Raw genomic sequence first — 24,054 nt, 5'->3', positions numbered from 1 at the left:
TGCCAATTCTTTTGAAGCAAATAGGACGCTTCCAGAAAAAGTAGAGACCACTAAGACTCCTGGACGAGTTGGTAAACCAGATGCCAGCATAGCCTCGACTTTAGAAAGGTTTCTTCTTCATGATAGCAGGATAATCCATGATCAGACGAAGCTCCGGCGTTCAATCACACATGTAAAAACGGTCAAATGGGTAGCCACTAGCAACAGCTGGCGAGTATGAGTTACACTTTTGGATTTCCAACTTTACCACTTTCTGATATAAAGGCTCGATGGACTTGGATGATGCAAGGTAGATAGATATGGAATTGACGACAGCCATTGTAGAGTCGCGTAGTACTTAAGCCTACCGAGATACATTTCTACTGCTCTGTAATTGCTTCTTAATTAATAATTGTGCGGATATAACACTGACGGGTAGTTAGATCTGAGTAATGTCACAGATGTGATAATTTCCTACAGACGAGATGGCGCTACTAATCACCAGACCTTGTTCCTAGATTGTGTGAATCTTTCTATACGTGTGAGGCACCACAGCCCGTCATACTGAAATATGTATGAATGGATCTGATGTGCCAATTACTGCACGGATGTAGAGGTGGGGGCGTCATTAATCAGAATGATTCATGGCCTACGTATGAATGATGCACCAATGCTGCCGGTCTACAGAGACATCGGGAGAGATGAACGACCCTAGGATTGGGTGATGTATACTGTGAATGTAAAAGTGGAGAGGCATATAGGTGGGGAAGAGTAGCATCCTGAAATCATCTATAATAAGCTCCTACAGATTAGAGCATGTAGGGATCTCCTACTGATCCACCAGAAAGACCATTTTTGACCACGTTCACACGTTCAGTATTCAGGCAGTATTTAACATCAGTATTTGTAAGCCAAAATCAGGAGTGGAACAATCAGAGGAAAAGTATAATAGAAACACATCACCACTTCTGCATTTATCACCCACTCCTGGTTTTGGCTTACAAATACTGAAATGAAATACTGACCAAATACTGAGCGTGTGACCTTGGCCTACGTTGAAGACCAGATAAGCAGAAATAAGTGTAAGGTCTCATTCAGACATTACGTTTTTCACGTATGCAAAACAATGGCTTCCAGTGTCGTCAGTGTTTTTCACGGATGGATAAATAAATGACAATACACACAGATGGCACATGAAAAATCAGCACTAAATAAAAAAGGCCAATATCGCCGGAACCCTATGTGGATTAAAAAAAAAAACTAAGGGGAGGAGCAAAAGCTGGCCACTTTTGAACTACTAACAAGTCATCTTTAAGACATCCTTTCTAATTGTAGTAATGCAGTTGCATATCCATAAACCATTTTCAGTTCTCCTTTATCCTTTTTTAAGAGTGTGCAGCTAAAAAAACCCCTGCATCTTATATTTAAGATATGGCCTAGAAGATTTATAAAGGGACAACAATATATTTGAGCTGTTGGTTTTTTTTTCAAATACCTTAAAATTGTATTGGCTTTTGCAGCTGCTGCCTGATACTGAGAGTATGTATTGAATTTTTCAAAGCGTATTGCAATAGCGGTATTGTGGATAAGATATTACCAATTCTCATCTATATATATATGTGTCTCAATGACATATATATATATACGTATATATATATACCTATACTATGTGTAGACATTTATTTTAGCTATTCTATTCTAACATGTCAGTGTGATTTTACTGTACACCGCGCTGAATTACCGGCTTTTCTATAGAACACCGCTGCGTATTTATCGCAAGTCACATGCATGGTCCATGTGTAATCCGTATTTTTTCTCGCCCCCATAGACTTTCATTGGGGGATTTTTTGCACAATACGCTGACAAACGCAGCATGCTGCGATTTTCTCAGCTCGTAAAATACGGCTGCGAAATATACGGCAGATAGGAGCTGCCCCATAGAGAAACATTGGTCCGTGTGCAATGCGTTGTTTTTGCACCTCTCATACTTCCATAAAACTCTCTAGTGTGACGCTGGCCTTACTCTCATGCAAGTTGAAGATCCATGAGCCCACAATAAGGCCTATTCAAGACAGATCTCCCTCCACAATTGACACCTTAAAGGTATTATCCAGTCTAAAGATATTGATGTCCTTTCCTGTCATCACTATTAGATCAATGGGGGACCGATACCTAGCATCCCCACTGATCAGCTGTTATTAGTTTTGTTGGCACTGCGCATCATGTAGTGGTCACTGCCGGGTTCTGTGCAACAGCTTCTGTTCTCTTTACAGGGGACGCTACACATTGCTTGGGGCAGCACAGTTGAGCTCTATTCAATATGTTTACAGCTAGATGTGGGACCCCCAGTGATCTGATATTGTTGACCCATCCTGTGGGTACGATTAAGCGTTTTTCTACCCGAAACACGTAAGCATTATGAATCTTTTATTTTAATATGTGCACATTCTGCCAATTATTTTTATCCTACATGATTAAAGGGTAAGTTGTAACTACCTCTGTTTGTGCCTGAGAACAATCCTTTTTTGACTATTTTGAGCCATCTCACAGGTAGTTTATCCACATTTGTTGATCAGACAACCCTTTTAGAGGTGTATACAATTCTAAATTGCACCCAAACAACTAAAAGTACCCATGTACCTTCAATAGCTGTCGACTAGTGACGAGTGAGTATACTCGTTGCTCGGGTTTTCCAGAGCATGCTCAGGTGGTCTCAAAGTATTTGTGACTGCTCGGAGATTAAGTTTTCATCGCGGCAGCTGAATGATTTACAGCTACTAGCCAGCTTGAATACATGTGGGGATTCCCTAGCAACCAGGCAACCTCCACATGTACTCAGGCTGGCTAGCAGCCATAAATCATGCAGCTGAGTCAACAAAAGCTAAATCTCCAAGCAGTCACAAATACTCGGAGACCACCCGAGCGTACTCTGGAAAACCCGTGCAACGAGTACACTTGTTCATCACTACTGTCAACCAAATGCTCATTTGCCCAAAAGCTATTCTTCCCAAGTTCCCGTCTGACTCTCCTCCCAGGAGTATGGCTACTGCACCATTAGCATAACTCAGGTTGACGTTGAGATGTGGATTTCAGATTAATTTCCATTTGACAGCAAAACATAGGCTTAGTGATCGTTTGATGCATTGCAGACAAGATAGAGGTGAGGCTCTTGGTGCATGAAGGAGGGGGGAGGGGACCAATGGTCGAGAAAAACTGAAAAAAAAAATTGGGTGTGCATGTTTGCATTTTAATGCCATATGAAGCTGTAAGACCTGACCAACATTAGCAGTAGGGTTATTCTCACTGTACAACCCTACCACCATAAAAAAAAGTTAGGTGGCATTTAGACAGATGAACGAGGATCCAACACGGAATAGGATGTCTCTTGCTTTACAGCTACAAAATCCAGTAGACAACCCCCTAGGTCCCACGTGGTCATCTCCTGACATAGGTTTTTAAAAAGTCTATGGGTACTTATTCTCCTTTTGGGTACCCTCAAGCTGTCATAAGGAAACATAAATTCTGCTATTCACCCTGGGAAAAATATATGCAAATGAGCTATTCTCAATGAGAAAGAAAGTTGGCACCTATTGGAAGTAGATAAAATGGAAAAATGCAAGCTAAGAAGATGCAGAAACAAAAAATGAACGCTCACTCTCCATGTTGTCACTAACAGTCCAATAATTGTCAGTGGTCAATTACCTTACTTAGTGCCAAGACCAGAAGGTATTTCCATGACAATTAAGTGCTAAACAGCTGTGCTATCACTCCTACAATCAGCTGTTAGCCTTCATCTTGGTTGTGTTCTTCTCCTTATGGAAATAGCTAAGAAGCTCCAGGAATGGTGGTGGCCCCAGAGGTCTTGACCTCATTATTGCCCACATTCACAGCCTGCATCTTCCAAAAAAATATAGCGGAACTCACCGTTTTTTGTCAGTATACATCATTTTAAGCATGATACTGAAACAATTAGTGATACAGAAAACCTGCAGAAAACTCAGGACTTAATCTCTTCTTGATGAGTTTCATCTTAGCCAGGTGAAGGACTAATGGATGGAGCTTAGCCAAGGATTCGGGTATTAAAGGAGTTGTCCCGAGAACAAAGTACATTTTAATCAATAGATCTTGGAATAATATTAAGTATGGATGTCTTAAAAAATATTCCTGTGCTGAGATAATCATAGAAATGTTCCCTTTCTATGTATTGTCATATTTGCTCTGTCTGACCATGTAGAGCTGCTGCAGCTCATGGTTGTCACATTGCTCCTGTAGAGAGAAGGAAGCACATTTCACTTAAGAGGAGTGAGTGTACAGACAACAGAGGCTCACAACTGCATCTTTCTGTGAGTTAACACATTTCTCCACTTGTTTTATAACAGGAGCGAGTGTTTCTTCCACATCTCCAGTCCTATGAGCTCATCGTATATAAGTTAATCATGTAGAAACACTGGTGGACACTGAGCTTGTAGGTCATTCACCTGAATTATGATGAGCTCACAGGACTGAAACACTCGTTCCTGTGACAAAAAGAGGCAGGGAAATGTGTTACCTCACAGAAACAAGCACATGCAAGCCCAAGCTGTGTCATCTTTATAATCTCTTATGCTTTCTAGCCTTGCCAGGACCTGCGGATGTGTCAACTGTAGCAGGGCTGAATAGTTTGACATTGAAAATAACACAGTATATATTGGGGGCACATTTCTAAGATTATCTCAGCGCAGGAACATTTTATTAACACATCCAATTGAAGAACTCATTAAATTATTATTCCAAAACTTAGAGAAAAAAGCTATTTTTTTCTGGGATAACCCCTTTTACACTGTGTGCAGAATTATTAGACAGGGAGTATTTTGACCAAATCATCATTTTTGAGCAAATTTTCCACCTCCATGCTGTATAAAGGGCAACGCTGATTGGATGAAACAGGTTAGGTGATGTGTATTTGTGTAATGAGGAGGATATAGCATAAGGATACAGCGCCCTTTATCAGGGTGTGCAGAATTATTAGGCAGCTTGTTTTCCTCGGGGTCCTACCTCCGCCATGTCTCTGAGCACTAAACCCTTTGTACTTCTGTGTCTTGCTCAGTGGTGATCCGGCTCAGCCTTCTACCTCTGCCGTGTCTGAGCACTGAACCTTTTGTACTTCTGTGTCTTGCTCAGTGGTGATCCGGCTCAGCCTCCTCACCTTGGCCATGTCTCTGAGCACTGAACCCTTTGTACTTCTGTGACTTGCTCAGTGGTGATCCGGCTCAGCCTCCTCACCTTGGCCATGTCTCTGAGCACTGAACCCTTTGTACTTCTGTGACTTGCTCAGTGGTGATCCGGCTCAGCCTCCTCACCTTGGCCATGTCTCTGAGCACTGAACCCTTTGTACTTCTGTGACTTGCTCAGTGGTGATCCGACTCAGCCTCCTCACCTTGGCCATGTCTCTGAGCACTGAACCCTTTGTACTTCTGTGACTTGCTCAGTGGTGATCCGGCTCAGCCTCTTCACCTTGGCCATGTCTCTGAGCACTGAACTCCTTGTACTTCTGTGTCTTGCTCAGTGGTGATCCGGCTCAGTCTCCTCACCTTGGCCATGTCTCTGAACACTGAACTCCTTGAACTTCTGTGTCTTGCTCAGTGGTGATCCAGCTCAGCCTCCTCACCTCGGCCGTGTCTCTGAGCACTGAACCCTTTGTACTTCTGTGACTTGCTCAGTGGTGATCCAGCTCAGCCTCCTCACCTCGGCCGTGTCTCTGAGCACTGAACCCTTTGTACTTCTGTGACTTGCTCAGTGGTGATCCGGCTCAGCCTCCTCACCTTGGCCATGTCTCTGAGCACTGAACCCTTTGTACTTCTGTGACTTGCTCAGTGGTGATCTGGCTCAGCTTCCTCACCTTGGCCATGTCTCTGAGCACTGAACTCCTTGTACTTCTGTGTCTTGCTCAGTGGTGATCCGGCTCAGTCTCCTCACCTTGGCCATGTCTCTGAGCACTGAACCCTTTGTACTTCTGTGACTTGCTCAGTGGTGATCCGGCTCAGCCTCCTCACCTTGGCCGTGTCTCTGAGCACTGAACTCCTTGTACTTCTGTGTCTTGCTCAGTGGTGATCCGGCTCAGTCTACTCACCTTGGCCATGTCTCTGAGCACTGAACCCTTTGTACTTCTGTGACTTGCTCAGTGGTGATCCGGCTCAGCCTCCTCACCTTGGCCATGTCTCTGAGCACTGAACCCTTTGTACTTCTGTGACTTGCTCAGTGGTGATCCGGCTCAGCCTCTTCACCTTGGCCATGTCTCTGAGCACTGAACTCCTTGTACTTCTGTGTCTTGCTCAGTGGTGATCCGGCTCAGTCTCCTCACCTTGGCCATGTCTCTGAACACTGAACTCCTTGAACTTCTGTGTCTTGCTCAGTGGTGATCCAGCTCAGCCTCCTCACCTCGGCCGTGTCTCTGAGCACTGAACCCTTTGTACTTCTGTGACTTGCTCAGTGGTGATCCGGCTCAGCCTCCTCACCTTGGCCATGTCTCTGAGCACTGAACCCTTTGTACTTCTGTGACTTGCTCAGTGGTGATCTGGCTCAGCTTCCTCACCTTGGCCATGTCTCTGAGCACTGAACTCCTTGTACTTCTGTGTCTTGCTCAGTGGTGATCCGGCTCAGTCTCCTCACCTTGGCCATGTCTCTGAGCACTGAACCCTTTGTACTTCTGTGACTTGCTCAGTGGTGATCCGGCTCAGCCTCCTCACCTTGGCCATGTCTCTGAGCACTGAACCCTTTGTACTTCTGTGACTTGCTCAGTGGTGATCCGGCTCAGCCTCCTCACCTTGGCCATGTCTCTGATCACTGAACTCCTTGTACTTCTGTGTCTTGCTCAGTGGTGATCTGGCTCAGTCTCCTCACCTTGGCCATGTCTCTGAGCACTGAACCCTTTGTACTTCTGTGACTTGCTCAGTGGTGATCCGGCTCAGCCTCCTCACCTTGGCCATGTCTCTGAGCACTGAACCCTTTGTACTTCTGTGACTTGCTCAGTGGTGATCTGGCTCAGTTTCCTCACCTTGGCCATGTCTCTGAGCACTGAACTCCTTGTACTTCTGTGTCTTGCTCAGTGGTGATCCGGCTCAGTCTCCTCACCTTGGCCATGTCTCTGAGCACTGAACCCTTTGTACTTCTGTGACTTGCTCAGTGGTGATCCGGCTCAGCCTCCTCACCTTGGCCATGTCTCTGAGCACTGAACCCTTTGTACTTCTGTGACTTGCTCAGTGGTGATCCGGCTCAGCCTCCTCACCTTGGCCATGTCTCTGAGCACTGAACCCTTTGTACTTCTGTGACTTGCTCAGTGGTGATCTGGCTCAGCTTCCTCACCTTGGCCATGTCTCTGAGCACTGAACTCCTTGTACTTCTGTGTCTTGCTCAGTGGTGATCCAGCTCAGCCTCCTCACCTCGGCCGTGTCTCTGAGCACTGAACCCTTTGTACTTCTGTGACTTGCTCAGTGGTGATCTGGCTCAGCCTCCTCACCTTGGCCATGTCTCTGAGCACTGAACCCTTTGTACTTCTGTGACTTGCTCAGTGGTGATCTGGCTCAGCTTCCTCACCTTGGCCATGTCTCTGAGCACTGAACCCTTTGCACTTCTGTGACTTGCTCACTGGTGATCTGGCTCAGCTTCCTCACCTTGGCCATGTCTCTGAGCACTGAACTCCTTGTACTTCTGTGTCTTGCTCAGTGGTGATCCGGCTCAGTCTCCTCACCTTGACCATGTCTCTGAGCACTGAACCCTTTGTACTTCTGTGACTTGCTCAGTGGTGATCCGGCTCAGCCTTCTCACCTTGCCTGTGTCTCTGAGCACTGAACCCTTTGTACTTCTGTGTCTTGCTCAGTGATGATCCGGCTCAGCTTCCTCACCTTGGCCATGTCTCTGAGCACTGAACCCTTTGTACTTCTGTGACTTGCTCAGTGGTGATCTGGCTCAGCCTCCTTACCTCGGCCATGTCTCTGAGCACTGAACTCCTTGTACTTATGTGTCTTGCTCAGTGGTGATCCAGCTCAGCCTCCTCACCTTGGCCGTGTCTCTGAGCACTGAACTCTTTGTACCTCTGTGTCTTGCTCAGTGGTGATCTGGCTCAGCTTCCTCACCTTGGCCGTGTCTCTGAGCACTCAACTCCTTGTACTTATGTGTCTTGCTCAGTGGTGATCCGGCTCAGCCTCCTCACCTCGGCCGTGTCTCTGAGTATTAAACACTTTGTACTTTTGGCCTCCAGAAAGGTTGCATTTCTGGAATATGACAGCACTGGAGAATAACGGCTTCTTAGTCGCTTCACGTTTCATTCTGCACAAAGCTTTGGCAGTTTGAGCAAAGCAAAGTTTCCAAGTGAAGTATCAGAATTAGCAGAACTGGGATTTCTGATTTCAAACTACAGTACCTGAATACTCAGTCAGTATCAGCAGCCTTATAAGACCAGGGTTAGTAAGGAGACAACTGAACATGCCAAGGAATAGGAAGAGCCAGCAGAATGAGGAGTGTGAAATTCCCGGTGATGAATCCAGGGGAGGTGAGTAACAAACTTGAATACATTTTATATGTAATGTGTGGACCTCAATACCATCGTACAGAGTGCGTATGATAAGGGTAGGCCAGGTAGAAGCTATGAGACCCCTGTAGAGTGAGAAACCAACTTTGATTAGTTTCATCAGCTTTGGTATTGGGCAGTAATTATTGTACAACACTCCCCTCCCCTGAGGAACTATATTTTTTTGCAAACAAAGGTTCCAGGAATTAGAAAGAGCATTCTGGCAGATATTAGGGTCCCACCAGAGCCCCCTCTCACTTACGTACAGAATCAGCTCCATTTTTAGTGTGTACAATGATATCAGATTCATTGCTACAGATAGAGAGATCTGCAGAAAGTCTAGAAGGTTTCTTATCAAATAGAAATATCTGTTGCCATCATTTCAGTTCCAATTTTTTTTATTTTCCGCATGATACCATTTCCTACATTTCTGTGTGAAGTTTTCTGAAGTTCTTCTCCTCCCTGTAAAGGTCAGCAGAGTCGTTACTGACAGCGTCTATGCTCTTTTTTTTTTTTTTGTCTATTCCGTGTGTGAGAGGCTTTCACATTATTGCATCCAGAAGGTGACAACCGGCCAAGAATCTGTCACAATCATTTCTTCAATCTGCCGCATTGTACATTTTATTTTCGGGGATTAATCTCTAGCCTATATGTACGGCAGCCGCACAGTACTTTACAGAGATGACAGGCTTCTTATCATAAACTTCACCGAGCAACCTAGGAAAAAGCCAATTAAATGAGGGAAAATCGTAAGAAGGGAGACGAGGCTGATCTGAGAAGAAACCCAGGAGGGGGATCAGATTAAAAGAAAAAAAATTCCAAAAAAATGATCATCATTAAATTCATTTTATTTGTCATCCTTCCACAATCCTGGACCCAGAAGCAGACCCTCAATATCTGAATGCAGATCTATAGATCACTTCCAAAAGAGAAACATTTCATGAGCAATGGAGACAGAAGGGATTCTGGACTGTCCCTCGTAAAAAAGAAATTGGCACACGTCACCAAGGCTTGATAAAAGTGCACGGTCCCTATTCTATGTTCTCTTTTCCCTGACCACCTATTTACACTGAACTTTGTGGCAACTTGATAGTTAAAAGAAAAAAAGATCAGAAAATACAATATTTTTCCATTCTTTCCGTAAAGAGGACCTGTCACCCTTTTAGACATCTTTCATTTAGCAATCACTTGTATAAGAATTCTAAAGCATATTTTCTGTGTTGTGCTCTTACTCTATTATTCCTCATGAAACTTAAAGGGGTCAATTTTTTACTAATTTATTTTCTCTTTTTTTACTGAAATGTATCTATTTGAAGCTAAAAATCATTTTTGTCATATGGTTTCATTAAAAATTTTGCACCGTTTGTCTGTTACAGGCTCTTTGCTTCCCTGCACATACAACTTTGATGTGGTCTGTCATCACAGACCTGGAGGAGGAGCTAAGAAAGAAAGACACAGCTAAAAGAAGTACAAGCCCCCCCATTGGGCTGTCAGAATTAAGTCACTGATAGACCCTCAGTTAACTTATTCTGCAGCCAGTGCAACACTGAAGCAAACGTTGCAAAAGTGTTAATGAAACCTAATGACAAAAATGATTCTTAGCCAAAAATACAAACATTTAATAAACAGACAATTGGGTGTTACCAATCTGCACACTGACACTGTTCAGTCAGTGCAAAGACTATAAAACGACACACCCTTTGACAAATGATCAATTTATTTATAAAGTTCTAGAAGGAATAACAGAGAAACTGTGCAACACAAGGAAGATGTTTCAGATTCGTTGTGTTCTGTGGAAAAGATGTATTTGATAAAATTGACATATCAGAAGAGAAGACAGCTCCTCTTTAAAGCTTCTCATCAAACTGTTAGGTAATTCCTCAATGTGCACTTAACAGAAGTTTTTGATGAAGTTTAGAGGGGTTATGTGGAGATAAAACACTGATGACCCATCCAAGCAATCTCGATATTTTTTCACGGCCGTAAATACGGCCCTCTAGGCCGTTTAAAAAAAACGCAAAACATTTATTTCTACTCATCCTTCTCCTGTCCTGGCGCTGAAGTTCTCCGTCTCTCCCTCCGCTGACTTGCTTCTATCCTCCAGCTCCCATCTTCTTTTCCATGTTAACTCTTCCGCACTTCCAGCATTGGCTAGAACTCAAATGAAGTAGTCATGGGGCAAGACGCGCCAAGACGCTGTAATAACGACTGAAAGTGGAAAAGAAGACTTGAGCCTCATAAGGAAGCGAGCCAGCAATGGACGAGGCGGGGAGCTGCAGCACCAGGACAGGTGAAGGGTGACAAAAGTATAGTATTTTTCTATTTGTTAACCTCTCCGTTGATTATATTCTGGGGTCGGGAGAGACCTCATAGCATAATTAATGGCTTTCACAAGCAATTTGATTTGCATAGAATAAATTTAACATAAATCAGATTTCGGCAGATTCGCTCGCCTCTATTTTTAATGTAATATAAACCAGTGCCCATCCTCCGCCCCATGGCACCAGGGCATACACACACAGTATGTGAATTCCCATACATTATTCAATTAACGTAACAGAGAATTCAGCTGCTTCTTCCCTCTTGGGTTCTCCGTAGCCGTCAAGGCAGCCGTGTACATGCACAATGGCCCGCTGTGAAGTCGGCGCAGCACCACGACATCCGTTCTACCTGCCTGTAAACTAATTGAGATCCCACAGCTTCCTCATTCCACAGGCTGATGGTGGAAGGCTCAGAAGACCCCTGCAGCTCTGGAGATGGGAGGGGGGGTCTCCAGCAATCTGTCAGTTCATTCAAACCCAGCCAGAGGCTGTGACTAAGCAAACAGCAGCCTTTGTTCTCCACTTGTCAGCTTTTCCACTGCAGCAAGACAGTGTCTATCACCCCAGCTGCCTAGTGCTAGTGCACACACATCTCATGGAGCATCCAAAAACATTGCCACTATGAGTGCTTACCCCCAGCATCTGGTGCAAGTAGTAGTACTGTGGGCCGCTGTAGTACCGGGTGAAGGTTCTCCAGAATAGTAGAGCATTGACGACCAGCCAGAGAAACTGGGGGAATAAAAAAGAGACACTTAGAAAAAAGACGATAATAGAGGGGTCAGTGGTCTCCTTTAGGCACCAGGACATGGGTGCATCTGCTACGCCCCCCATAGCTACACACCAGTATCTGTCTAAGGCATCATATACTCCATTGTATTACAGGTCCTCCTTACACCGACCCAGAATATGGCACTCATAAAAATCTATAATTCCATATTGCGCCTCCATGTGCCTTCGATTTCCTATAGTCAGAGAAGTGATTTTACAGAGGTATTTCATACATTTGCCACTCTTCTCACCACTATTCAAAACTGATGGACGAAACGCAAAACAACAAAAACAATTTTAGCCTAGAAAACTGCATTTGCCAAACAATTCAACAGAAACGTGAAGTACAAAACCTCAATAAATTTGTCCTATACTGTACAAAGGTTAATATGATATGTTTGATCAGATGATTTATTACAGATGTTTCCCTGCTAGAGCAGAATTATTCTACACTGCATCAGCAGCAAATTTAGGCAACATGGGTAGAGGTTAGCATACGCGGAGGATCGACTTTGCAGGCCCCGCAAATTTGAACAGCTTGCGATTCAATTTGCGAGAATCACACACACAAAAATTGCCCGCCGCCATTTCATTCACTGCCGAAGACTTAAGGCCCCGTCTCACATAGCGATTTACCAACGATCACGACCAGCGATACGACCTGGCCGTGATCGTTGGTAAGTCGTTGTGTGGTCGCTGGGGAGCTGTCACACAGACAGCTCTCTCCAGCGACCAACGATCAGGGGAACGACTTCAGCATCGTTGAAACTGTCTTCAACGATGCCGAAGTCCCCCTGCAGCACCCGGGTAACCAGGGTAAACATGGGGTTACTAAGTGCAGGGCCGCGCTTAGAAACCCGATGTTTACCCTGGTTACCAAAAAAAACAAACAGTACATACTCGCCTTCTGATGTCCGTCAGGTCCTTGCCGTCTGCTTCCCGCTCTGACAGTGCCGCCGTACAGTGAGAGCAGAGCACAGCGGTGACGTCACTGCTGTGCTGTGCTCTCACTGTACGGCGGCACTCAGTCAGTGAGAGCAGGAAGCAGACGGCAAGGGACCTGACGGGCATCAGATGGTGAGTATGTACTGTTTGTTTTTTTAACATTTACGCTGGTAACCAGGGTAAACATCGGGTTACTAAGCGCGGCCCTGCGCTTAGTAACCCGATGTTTACCCTGGTTACCAGTGAAGACATCGCTGGATCAGTGTCACACACACCGATTCAGCGATGTCAGCGGGACCTCAACGACCAAAAAAAGGTCCAGGCCGTTCCGACACGACCAGCGATCTCACAGCAGGGGCCTGATCGCTGGTACGTGTCACACATAGCGAGATCGCTACTGAGGTCGCTGTTGCGTCACAAAACTTGTGACTCAGCAGCGATCTCGCTAGCGATCTCGCTATGTGAGACGGGGCCTTTAGAGACCATGGCAATGACATTAGGTGTGGCCATATGGGCTACTCAATGATGCTCTGCTCTCCCATGGTCTATGGCAGCAATCATGGAGAACTATTGGAGGGACTATAAAAGATGGTGGTCGGCCAAGAAGATCTTTTTTAGGATTTTACAAGTATAGGTATAGTATGTCAGAGTGCACGTCTCATTTCATATAAGCCGAGCTCACAAGAACGTTTTTCATGGACGGTAAATAGATGCAATGCCCAGAGTGATTACAAGACTCCCAACCCGAATTTACATCTTCATACGAGGCTGTGTGTTCAATCGAATCTGAAAATCCGCTGGGCATTATGGTCCATATAAAGGGCGCGAAAAATGTTTGTGTGAACCCAGCCATAAGGATAGGAAAAGGCCTAAATCCGATTGAGGGGAACTACTGCAATGCTGAAGCACATTGAAAACGGGAGTGATAGATTCAATCTGTGAATACAAATTCGAAGATTTAAGTGATCGGGAGGTCCTGGACCTGCACAGTCAGTGTAAGGCCCCCTTAACATGTGCGTGTTTGCAGTACATGTAGCATCCTTTTTTCCACAGATGCCACATGTATTGTTTATAATCTATAGTGATTTTCACGTCTCCATGTGTTCTCAAGCTCCGTGCGCCCATGTGAGCCACATGTGGACATGTCCCTTTGTTTTCCCGGAAGTACAATGACAAGTGCCAATACAAGGCTATGGGTCCATGAAAAACACGTACAGTACATGGATGGCATCTATGTGCTGTACGTGTTTAACTCTGCAAAGTATATGAGAAGATTTGTAATTTAATTCTTTCTTTATCTATACCGCAAAAACACAGATGACAAATTGATGACACCGATACAGATTTTTCAGGTAGCGGTTTTATACGGACATGTGAAGAGGGCTTAAGGCCACGTTCACACGTTCAGTATTTCACATCAGTATTTATAAGCCAAAATCAGGAGGGGAACAATCAGACGAAAACTACAATAGAAACGTTCCAAAACTTCTGCATTTTTCACTCACTCCTGACTTTGGCTTACAAATAGTGATGTAAAATACTGACCAAATACTGATCGAGTGAACGCGGCCTTGATTGATCTGTGATATGCCGCAGTAACAGCACCTTCATGACAGCATTGTTGTTAATTATTCTTCACAAACTGCAAAAAAGGGCAGTTTTAAACCCCTGTGTCCTACTTTAACTGGTAAAGAAAAATCATGAAACCAAGGCTTGTGTGTCAAACAAAGCGTGATGACTGGAGGTTAGATGGATATCATAGATGTCATATTTATTTTTAAAGGCAAAAAATAAATGTCCCCATCTGGAAACGTAAACACAACTGTCTACCTTACACAGTGCGCGAGTACACGCCATCCGAATACTGCTCTGGGTAATTACTGGTTACCTCCAGATTTTCCAGATAGGTTGCGATTAGTGTTGAGCGATACCGTCCGATACTTGAAAGTATCGGTATCGGAAAGTATCGGCCGATACCGGCAAAGTATCGGATCCAATCCGATACCGATACCCGATACCAATACAAGTCAATGGGACTCAAGTATCGGACGGTATTCCTGATGGTTCCCAGGGTCTGAAGGAGAGGAAACTCTCCTTCAGGCCCTGGGAACCATATTAATGTGTAAAAGAAAGAATTAAAATAAAAAATATTGCTATACTCACCTGTCCGACGCAGCCGGGACCTCAGCGAGGGAACCGGCAGCGTTGTTTGTTTAAAATTCGCGCTTTTACTTGGTTACGTGAGGTCCCGGCTTGTGATTGGTCAGGGCGGCCATGTTGCCGGGACGCGGACCAATCACAGCAAGCCGTGACGAAATTACGTCACGGCTTGCTGTGATTGGTCCGCGTCCTGGCAACATGGCCGCCATTAACCAATCACAAGCCGTGACGTCACGGGAGGCTGGACATGCGCGTATTTTGAAAAGCGCGCGTGTCCAGCCTCCAGTGACGTCCCGGCTTATGATTGGTCACGGCGCCATGTTGCCGGGACGCGGACCAATCACAGCAAGCCGTGACGAAATTACGTCACGGCTTGCTGTGATTGGTCCGCGTCCCGGCAACATGGCCGCCATTAACCAATCACAAGCCGTGACGTCACGGGAGGCTGGACACGCGCGTATTTTAAAAAGCGCGCGTGTCCAGCCTCCAGTGACGTCCCGGCTTGTGATTGGTTAATGGCGGTCATGTTGCCGGGACGTCACTGGAGGCTGGACACGCGCGCTTTTCAAAATACGCGCATGTCCAGCCTCCCGTGACGTCCCGGCTTGTGATTGGTTAATGGCGGCCATGTTGCCGGGACGTCACTGGAGGCTGGACACGCGCGCTTTTCAAAATACGCGCATGTCCAGCCTCCCGTGACGTCCCGGCTTGTGATTGGTTAATGGCGGCCATGTTGCCGGGACGTCACTGGAGGCTGGACACGCGCGCTTTTCAAAATACGCGCATGTCCAGCCTCCCGTGACGTCACGGCTTGTGATTGGTTAATGGCGGCCATGTTGCCGGGACGCGGACCAATCACAGCAAGCCGTGACGTAATTTCGTCACGGCTTGCTGTGATTGGTCCGTGTCCCGGCAACATGGCCGCCCTGACCAATCACAAGCCGGGACTTCACGTAACCAAGTAAAAGCGCGAAATTTAAACAAACAACGCTGCCGGTTCCCTCGCTGAGGTCCCGGCTGCGTCGGACAGGTGAGTATAGCGATATTTTTTATTTTAATTCTCTTTTTTACACATTATTACATTAATGTTGTTGCGATACCCGATACCCGATACCACAAAAGTATCGGATCTCGGTATCGGAAATTCCGATACAGCAAGTATCGGCCGATACCCGATACTTGCAGTATCGGAATGCTCAACACTAGTTGCGATCAGTTGGACATTAAAAATCCTGTGTTTGCATTAAAGGGCTAAAAAGGGGTACAGTACAGTCATAGGAGACCTCCGAGAGTTACCTATACTTGTATTTTCTGGACAATTCAAGGCTTCTCATTATTGAAATTGGCAGTGAATTTTTTTTTTTGCCACAATAATTTTGGGAGAAAATTCATCAAATTTGAAAAATTCAGATTTCAAATGATCCTCTCATCTCTACACCCGGGTGCCACTTCATAGCAATTTATTTTAATTTTCAAGTGCGTCCATCCTAAAATTGTATTGACCCTATGCTGTGTGTAAGCCAGGCTGATAAATCTGTCACGCAATGCATAAATTGGATGGTTGTACAAAATGTAATATTAAGACATACTGATACGGAATTTAGATTGTGAGCCCCATTGGGGACAGCGATGATAATGTGTGCAAACTGTAAAGCGCTGCGGAATATGTTAGCGCTATATTTTAAACAAAAAAATATTAATGCTACCAAAACAGAGCCTGGTAAGTACCTGTCGATGAACTACAACTCCCAGCTTCAGCTGTGAGACCGCCAGTCCACACAGGTAAAGAAGTCCTGAATATACTATATAAAATATCATCGTAATAATACAAAAAAAAAAAAAGAAAAAACTTTTAAAATTTCCTAAAACTTTCCCAACAAGTTTTGTAAGGGAAATTAAATTAAAAAAAAATTATTACAAATTAATATTGCAAATTGTAAAAATGAAAATGGAGAACGTGTCCTACCAGGAAGAGGTGCTTAGATCCTTCATTGTAGAGCCAGCTGTTACAAGGTAAAGCCATCCTCCTGTCCCGCTCCAGCCAGGAGTGTAATCAATCCACAATGGTCAGAGCTCTCCCCCCAAGTTGCAGGAAGCTGCTTCCTGTCTTCTCCCCAGTGATCTTCATGTCTATATATTCCCAACCCTGTGTAACCCTCACCATCCCCGTCTCTCCCTCTGGTTAATGATGTGGGACAGACTGCATTGTTACAAGTAGGAATCAGCAGCAGCAATCACAGCACACAGAACAAGCTGTAAACTTATCCCCCTCTCAAAAAGAAAAGTTTTCCCAAACTATTTCAAAGTTACAGGAAAAAGTTTAAAACTTCCATAGAAGATACAATGTATCAAGTGCTAGAAAGTTGTCACGACAGGTAGCGTAAAATATTCTCCCCCCCCCCCCCAAGAAATGCAGGAAGCCGGCACTCATCCAATCATTCCATATCTCTAGGTTCCTGGCTAACTTTTTCCATTCAGATATAGTTTAACAAAGAGGAGGGATTAGGAGAAGGGGGGTTGCCAGCTACAGGGACCCTGAGGGCTCATTCTTTTTTTTTTTTTTGTTAACAGATGTTTGCTTTTTTCCCAGCTTAAAAAAAAAAGGCAGTGACTGTCAAGCTCTATAAATAAAATGTAATATAAACAGAAAACATTATATTAAAAGAGACCTAAATACTGTACAAAGAGAATAGGAAAGCATTACGTTAATAAAAACATATTTTGTAAACACGAAAATAGATCAAATATAACTTTAAATTGCAAAAAAATGTTAATAGAAAACAAGTGCGTTTGAACAATTTACAGTTTAAAAACAATATTACAAGTAACAACTATAAAACTGCCCACCGTGTACAAGACTATACACTCCCTGACAGAAGTTATGTCGCTTATCCATGTTATGTAAATAAAAGCTTATAACCTGACGGTAAATTCATCCATTGGTTGTATAAATTATTCTGTTGAAAGCTGAAACCCTCCGAAACGTGGTTTAGATTAAGAAAATAAATTGGCATCAATGCAGAAATATCGATCAGTTAATGGACACAGAATGGTCAGATTTTGGCAAGACAAAAGTTTTGTCGCCCACAGAAAGTAATGTGATATTCAAACAAATAATTAACTTAAAATACAAATATATGTTGCATAACATTAGTGAATGAAGTTGTGGTGCTATTAGAGTCATATTTAATATTTTCTGTGACTTCCATGAGCTTGAAGGACTGCATCCATGCGGTTCAACAATGATTCATACAATTTATTAATGAAGTCATCAGGAATAGCAAAGAATGTAGTCTTACATGCCTCCCAGAGGTCATCTAGATTCTTTGGTTTTGTCTTCCAAGCTTCCTCTTTCATCCTACCCCAGACATGCTCAATGATGTTCATGTCTGGTGACTGGGCTGGCCAGTCCTTGAGCACCTTGATCTTTTTGCCTGGAGGAACTTTGTTGTAGAGATGGATGTATGAGATGGAGCACCATCCTGCTGCAGAATTTGACCCCTTTTATGATTTGGAATATAAGAGGTAGCTAACACTTCTTGATATTTTAGGCTATTGATATTGCCTTCCACCTTGCAAATGTTTCGCACACCCCCATACTGAATGTAACCCCAGACCATGATCTTTCCACCACCAAATTTACCTGTCTTCTGGGTGTATTTTGGATTCATACGGGCTCCAGTAGGTCTCCTGCAGTATTTGCGGCAACTGTGGCGTAATTCTACTGAAGATTCATCAGAGAAATCCACCTTCTGCCACTTTTCCAGCGTCCATCTGTTTAGCAGGCTGTGGGACTTTGCAAATGCCACACGGTTTTCTATTTGCCTTTTGTTTAGTGCTGGCTTCTGGGCACTGATTCGACCATGGAGGCCATTTCGAGAGAGAATCCTACAAACTGTTCTAGTTGACACAGGGACTTGAGGTGACCAGGCCTGTTGGAGCTCTGATGCAGTGGAAGAGGGGCTTGCTTTGGATTTTCTAACCAACAAACATTCCTTCTGAGCAGTTGTGTTGGGGGGTCTGCTGGACCTGGGCTTGTCAAACACATCTCCAGTCTCTTCAAATCTTTTTTTAATTCTTTGTACTTGATGCTGAGACACATTAAAGGTGCCAGCCACCTCTGCAGTGGATCTGGTCTTCAGCCTCTTGATAATCCAAGCTTTGGTCACAGGGTGGATTTTTGGCATGTTGTCAGAGCTCAAGTTGCAGTGCAAGTGAAGGTCTAGGGTGCTGGGTTTCTTTTTATACACACACAAACACACACTAATTATCCGATCATTTACTGAGCTCAGGTGAGGATGTAAACTAAGATTGGGTGCATTATATGACCAGGCGACAAAACTTTTGTCTTGCCAAAATCTGACCATTCTGTGTCCATTAACTGATCAATATTTCTGCATTGATGCCAATTTATTTTCTTAACCTAAATCACATTTTGGAGGGTTTCAGCTTTCAACAGAATAATTTATACAATCAATGGATGAATTTAACGTCAGGTTATAAGCTTTTATTTACATAACATGGATAAGCGACATAACTTCTGTCAGGGAGTGTAAGGGTTTGTACAGATGATCCGGAACTGGCAGCGCTTTAGATGCTGCGCATGTTTGCTGAGTCCAAAATGCTGCTGTCTATTGAATGCAGGTGATTCCGCATGTGATCACTGAACCGTGCGGATTCGCCACAAACGATACATTGTATGGGGGAAATTTCTCTTCGGAGGCTCGCATGTCCGCAAGATAAATAGACATGGTGTGATCTGGAAAGAAGTGCCGCATGTCAATCTCCATAGGTGTCTGTGGAGGCATAGTGGACATGGGATTTCTTAAAACATGTAAGCAGCTAAGTATGCAGCTTTGTAACATCTGGAAGCTGCACTCCTATGTACAGGAATAGAACTAATATAATACTACTTCTATGTACAAGAATATAACTACTATAATACTGCCTCTATGTACAAGAATATAACTACTATAATACTGCTCCTATGTACAAGAATATAACTACTATAATACTGCTCCTATATACAAGAATATAACTACTATAATACTGCCCCCTATGTAAAAGAAAATACTACTATAATACTGCTCCTATGTACAAGTATATAACTACTATAATACTGCTCCTATGTACAAGTATATAACTACTATAATACTGCTCCTATGTACAAGAATATAACTACTATAATACTGCTCTGTCATGTTCTCAATGGCAAGAGAATATAGCATCAGCATATATAGGAACTAGCTCTTGGAAGATGGGAACTGAGCTGACCATGAACTAAACCTAACGCACAACTAGCAGTGGCCGGGTAGCATGCCTACGTTGATTCTAGATGCCCAGCACCAGCCGGAGGACTAAATAATGCTAGCAGAGGAAAATATTAGTCCTAGCTCACCTCTAGAGAAATACCCCGAAAGGAGACAGAGGCCCCCCACATGTATTGGCGGTGAATTAAGATGAAATAACAAACGTAGTATGAAAATAGGTTTAGCAAATTTGAGGTCCACTTACTACATAGCAGAAGACAGAAAGGACACTTTCATGGTCAGCTGAAAACCCTATCAAAACACCATCCAGAAATTACTTTAAAACTCTGGCATTAACTCATAACACCAGAGTGGCAATTCCTGTTCACAAGAGCTTTCCAGACACAGTAACGAAACTACAGCTGTGAACTGGAACAAAAATGCAAAAACAAACATGGACAAGAGTCCAACTTATCTAGTAGTTGTCTAGGAGCAGGAACAAGCACAGAGAGGCTTCTGATAACATTGTTGACCGGCAAGCAACTAACAGAGCAGCAAGGTTATATAGCGACTCCCACATCTTGATGGGAACAGGTGAACAGAGAAGATGAAGACACCAGTTCAATTCCACCAGTAGCCACCGGGGGAGCCCAGAATCCAAATTCACAATACTGCTCCTATATACAAGAATATAACTACTATAATACTGTCCTCTATGTACAGGAATATAACTACTATAATATTGCCTCTATGTAGAAGAAAGTAACTACTATAATACTTCTATGTACAAGAATATAACTACTATAATACTGCTCCTATGTACAAGAATATAACTGCTATAATACTGCTCCTATGTACAAGAATATAACTACTATAATACTGCCCCCTATGTACAAGAATATAACTACTATAATACTGCTCCTATGTACAAGAATATAACTACTATAATACTGCTCCTATGTACAAGAATATAACTACTATAATACTGCCCCCTATGTACAAGAATATAACTACTATAATACTGCTCCTATGTACAAGAATATAACTACTATAATACTGCTCCTATGTGCAAGAATATAACTACTATAATACTGCTCCCTATGTGCAAGAATATAACCACTATAATACTGCCCCTATGTACAAGAATATAACCACTATAATACTGCCCCTATGTACAAGAATATAACCACTATAATACTGCCCCTATGTACAAGAATATAACCACTATAATACTGCCCCTATGTACAAGAATATAACTACTATAATACTGCTCCTATGTACAAGAATATAACTACTATAATACTGCCCCTATGTACAAGAATATAACCACTATAATACTGCCCCTATGTACAAGAATATAACTACTATAATACTGCCACTATGTACAAGAATATAATAACCATAATGCTGCTTCTATATTCAAAAATATAACTGCTATAATACTGCCCCATGTTCAAGTATATAAATACTATAATACTGCTCCTATGTACAAGAATATAACTACTATAATACTGCTCCTATGTACAAGAATATAACTACTATAATACTGCCTCTATGTACAAGACTATAACTACTATAATACTGCTCCTAAGTACAAGAATATAACTACTATAATACTGCCCCTATGTACAAGAATATAACTACTATAATACTGCTCCTATGTACAAGAATATAACTACTATAATACTGCCCCTATGTACAAGAATATAACTACTATGATACTGCTCCTATTTACAAGAATATAACTACTATAATACTGCCCCTATGTACAAGAATATAACTACTATAATACTGCTCCTATGTACAAGAATATAACTACTATAATACTGCTCCTATGTACATGTATATAACTACTTTAATACTGCTCATTGTTTTTATGCTTTGGGAGTTGTTCATATAGTGAATTCTTTTCCCATCTTTTTAATTCCGTATTTTCCTTGTAAAATGCTAAAATATCCTTTTCTTTTACAGTTTTTGTGTTTGCTCCCTAATTAGAATCTCTGCCTTAATGTTGTCAGTGAAGCCTCGGGCATCAGTGGTAATTGGAAGGCTATAGAGATTGCAGGTAATGATGTCTGTATTTAGAGGTCTGCTCCAAGTCTCATGTTCAATTGATCATGTACAGTTATGTCTGCAACTCACTGAAGTCATAACATTTTGCTGCAGTTTGTATTTTCCTTCGCTCTGGAGGTTGTATCACATGACCTGTCTAAGGTCTTCTTTGAATGTCATACTTTTCTATCACTAAATTAATAATAATCTTTATTTTTATATAGCGCTAACATATTCCGCAGCGCTTTACAGTTTCCACACATTATCATCACTGTCCCCATTGGGGCTCACAATCTAAACTCCCTATCAGTATGTCTTTGGAATGTGGGAGGAAACAGGAGTACCTGGAGGAAACCCACGCAAACACGGAGAGAACATACAAACTCTTTGCAGATGGTGTCCTTGGTGGGATTAAGAACCCAGGACTACAGCGCTGCAAGGCTGCTGTGCTAACCACTGCGCCACCATGCCGCCCATAAATTCAAATTCAATTATGTGCATCGACACAATGCTGAACTACAAATCTCAGCCTCATGTTCAAGATACCGCACTTAGTCTTTGATCACAGTAGTCTTTTGCTCTACAATTTTATTCATAGTTGATAATCAGCACTGCTGTGTTTGTAACCTGCCCCACTGAATGGCAATCTTGAAATATCCTTATGTAAGAACATAGTGAGTCCACCAGCAGAATAGTGAGTGCAGCTCTGGGGTATAATACAGGATGTAACTCAGGATCAGTACAGGATCAGTAATGTAATGTATGTACACAATGACTGCACCAGCAGAATAGTGAGTCCAGCTCTGGAGTATAATACAGGAGGTAACTCCGGATCAGTAATGTAATGTTTGTACACAGTGACTGCACCAGCAGAATAGTGAGTCCAGCTCTGGAGTATAATACAGGAGGTAATTCTGGATCAGTAATGTAATGTATGTACACAGTGACTGCACCATCAGAATAGTGAGTGCAGCTCTGGAGTATAATACAGGATGTAACTCAGGATCAGTAATGTACTGTATGTACACAGTGACTGCACCAGCAGAATAGTGAGTGCAGCTCTGGAGTATAATACAGGATGTAACTCAGGATCAGTAATGTAATGTATGTACACAGTGACTGCACCAGCAGAATAGTGAGTGCAGCTCTGGGGTATAATACAGGATGTAACTCAGGATCAGTAATGTAATGTATGTACACAGTGACTGCACCAGCAGAATAGTGAGTGCAGCTCTGGAGTATAATACAGGATGTAACTCAGGATCAGTAATGTAATGTATGTACACAGTGACTGCACCAGCAGAATAGTGAGTGCAGCTCTGGAGTATAATACAGGAGGTAACTCAGGATCAGTAATGTAATGTATGTACACAGTGACTGCACCAGCAGAATAGTGAGTGCAGCTCTGGAGTATAATACAGGATGTAACTCAGGATCAGTAATGTAATGTATGTACACAGTGACTGCACCAGCAGAATAGTGAGTGCAGCTCTGGAGTATAATACAGGATGTAACTCAGGATCAGTAATGTAATGTATGTACACAGTGACTCCACAAGCAGAATAGTGAGTGCAGCTCTGGGGTATAATACAGGATATAACTCAGGATCAGTAATGTAATGTATGTACACAATGACTGCACCAGCAGAATAGTGAGTCCAGCTCTGGAGTATAATACAGGGGGTAATTCTGGATCAGTAATGTACTGTATGTACACAGTGACTGCACCAGCAGAATAGTGAGTGCAGCTCTGGAGTATAATACAGGATGTAACTCAGGATCAGTAATGTAATGTATGTACACAGTGACTGCACCAGCAGAATAGTGAGTGCAGCTCTGGGGTATAATACCGGATGTAACTCAGGATCAGTAATGTAATGTATGTACACAGTGACTGCACCAGCAGAATAGTGAGTGCAGCTCTGGAGAATAATACAGGATGTAACTCAGGATCAGTAATGTAATGTATGTACACAGTGACTGCACCAGCAGAATAGTGAGTGCAGCTCTGGAGTATAATACAGGATGTAACTCAG

At 43.1% G+C, this 24,054-nt stretch overlaps 1 protein-coding gene across 2 annotated transcripts in view; it reads right to left on the bottom strand.

Moving 5' to 3' along the window:
- Positions 1-17,031, bottom strand: part of NOX4 (NADPH oxidase 4) — a 287,217-nt gene extending 270,186 nt beyond the window's left edge. Inside the window, exons 1-2 of one of the 2 annotated variants that reach the window (XM_077298554.1) lie at positions 16,685-17,031; positions 11,479-11,574 (exon numbers count right to left, since the gene is read on the bottom strand). In XM_077298554.1, coding sequence (XP_077154669.1) covers positions 11,479-11,574; positions 16,685-16,741 — 153 coding nt within the window. In that variant the 5' untranslated portion in view covers positions 16,742-17,031. The remainder of the gene's footprint in view (positions 1-11,478; positions 11,575-16,684) is intronic. The other variant, XM_077298555.1, reaches the window with a different exon arrangement.
- Between the last annotated feature and the right edge of the window lie 7,023 nt (positions 17,032-24,054).

This window comes from Ranitomeya variabilis, chromosome 3 (assembly GCF_051348905.1).
Source record: "Ranitomeya variabilis isolate aRanVar5 chromosome 3, aRanVar5.hap1, whole genome shotgun sequence".
Taxonomy (NCBI): Eukaryota; Metazoa; Chordata; class Amphibia; order Anura; family Dendrobatidae; genus Ranitomeya; species Ranitomeya variabilis.
The sequence above is the reverse complement of the archived record's forward strand: the minus strand, read 5'-3'. Positions and strand labels throughout refer to the sequence as shown.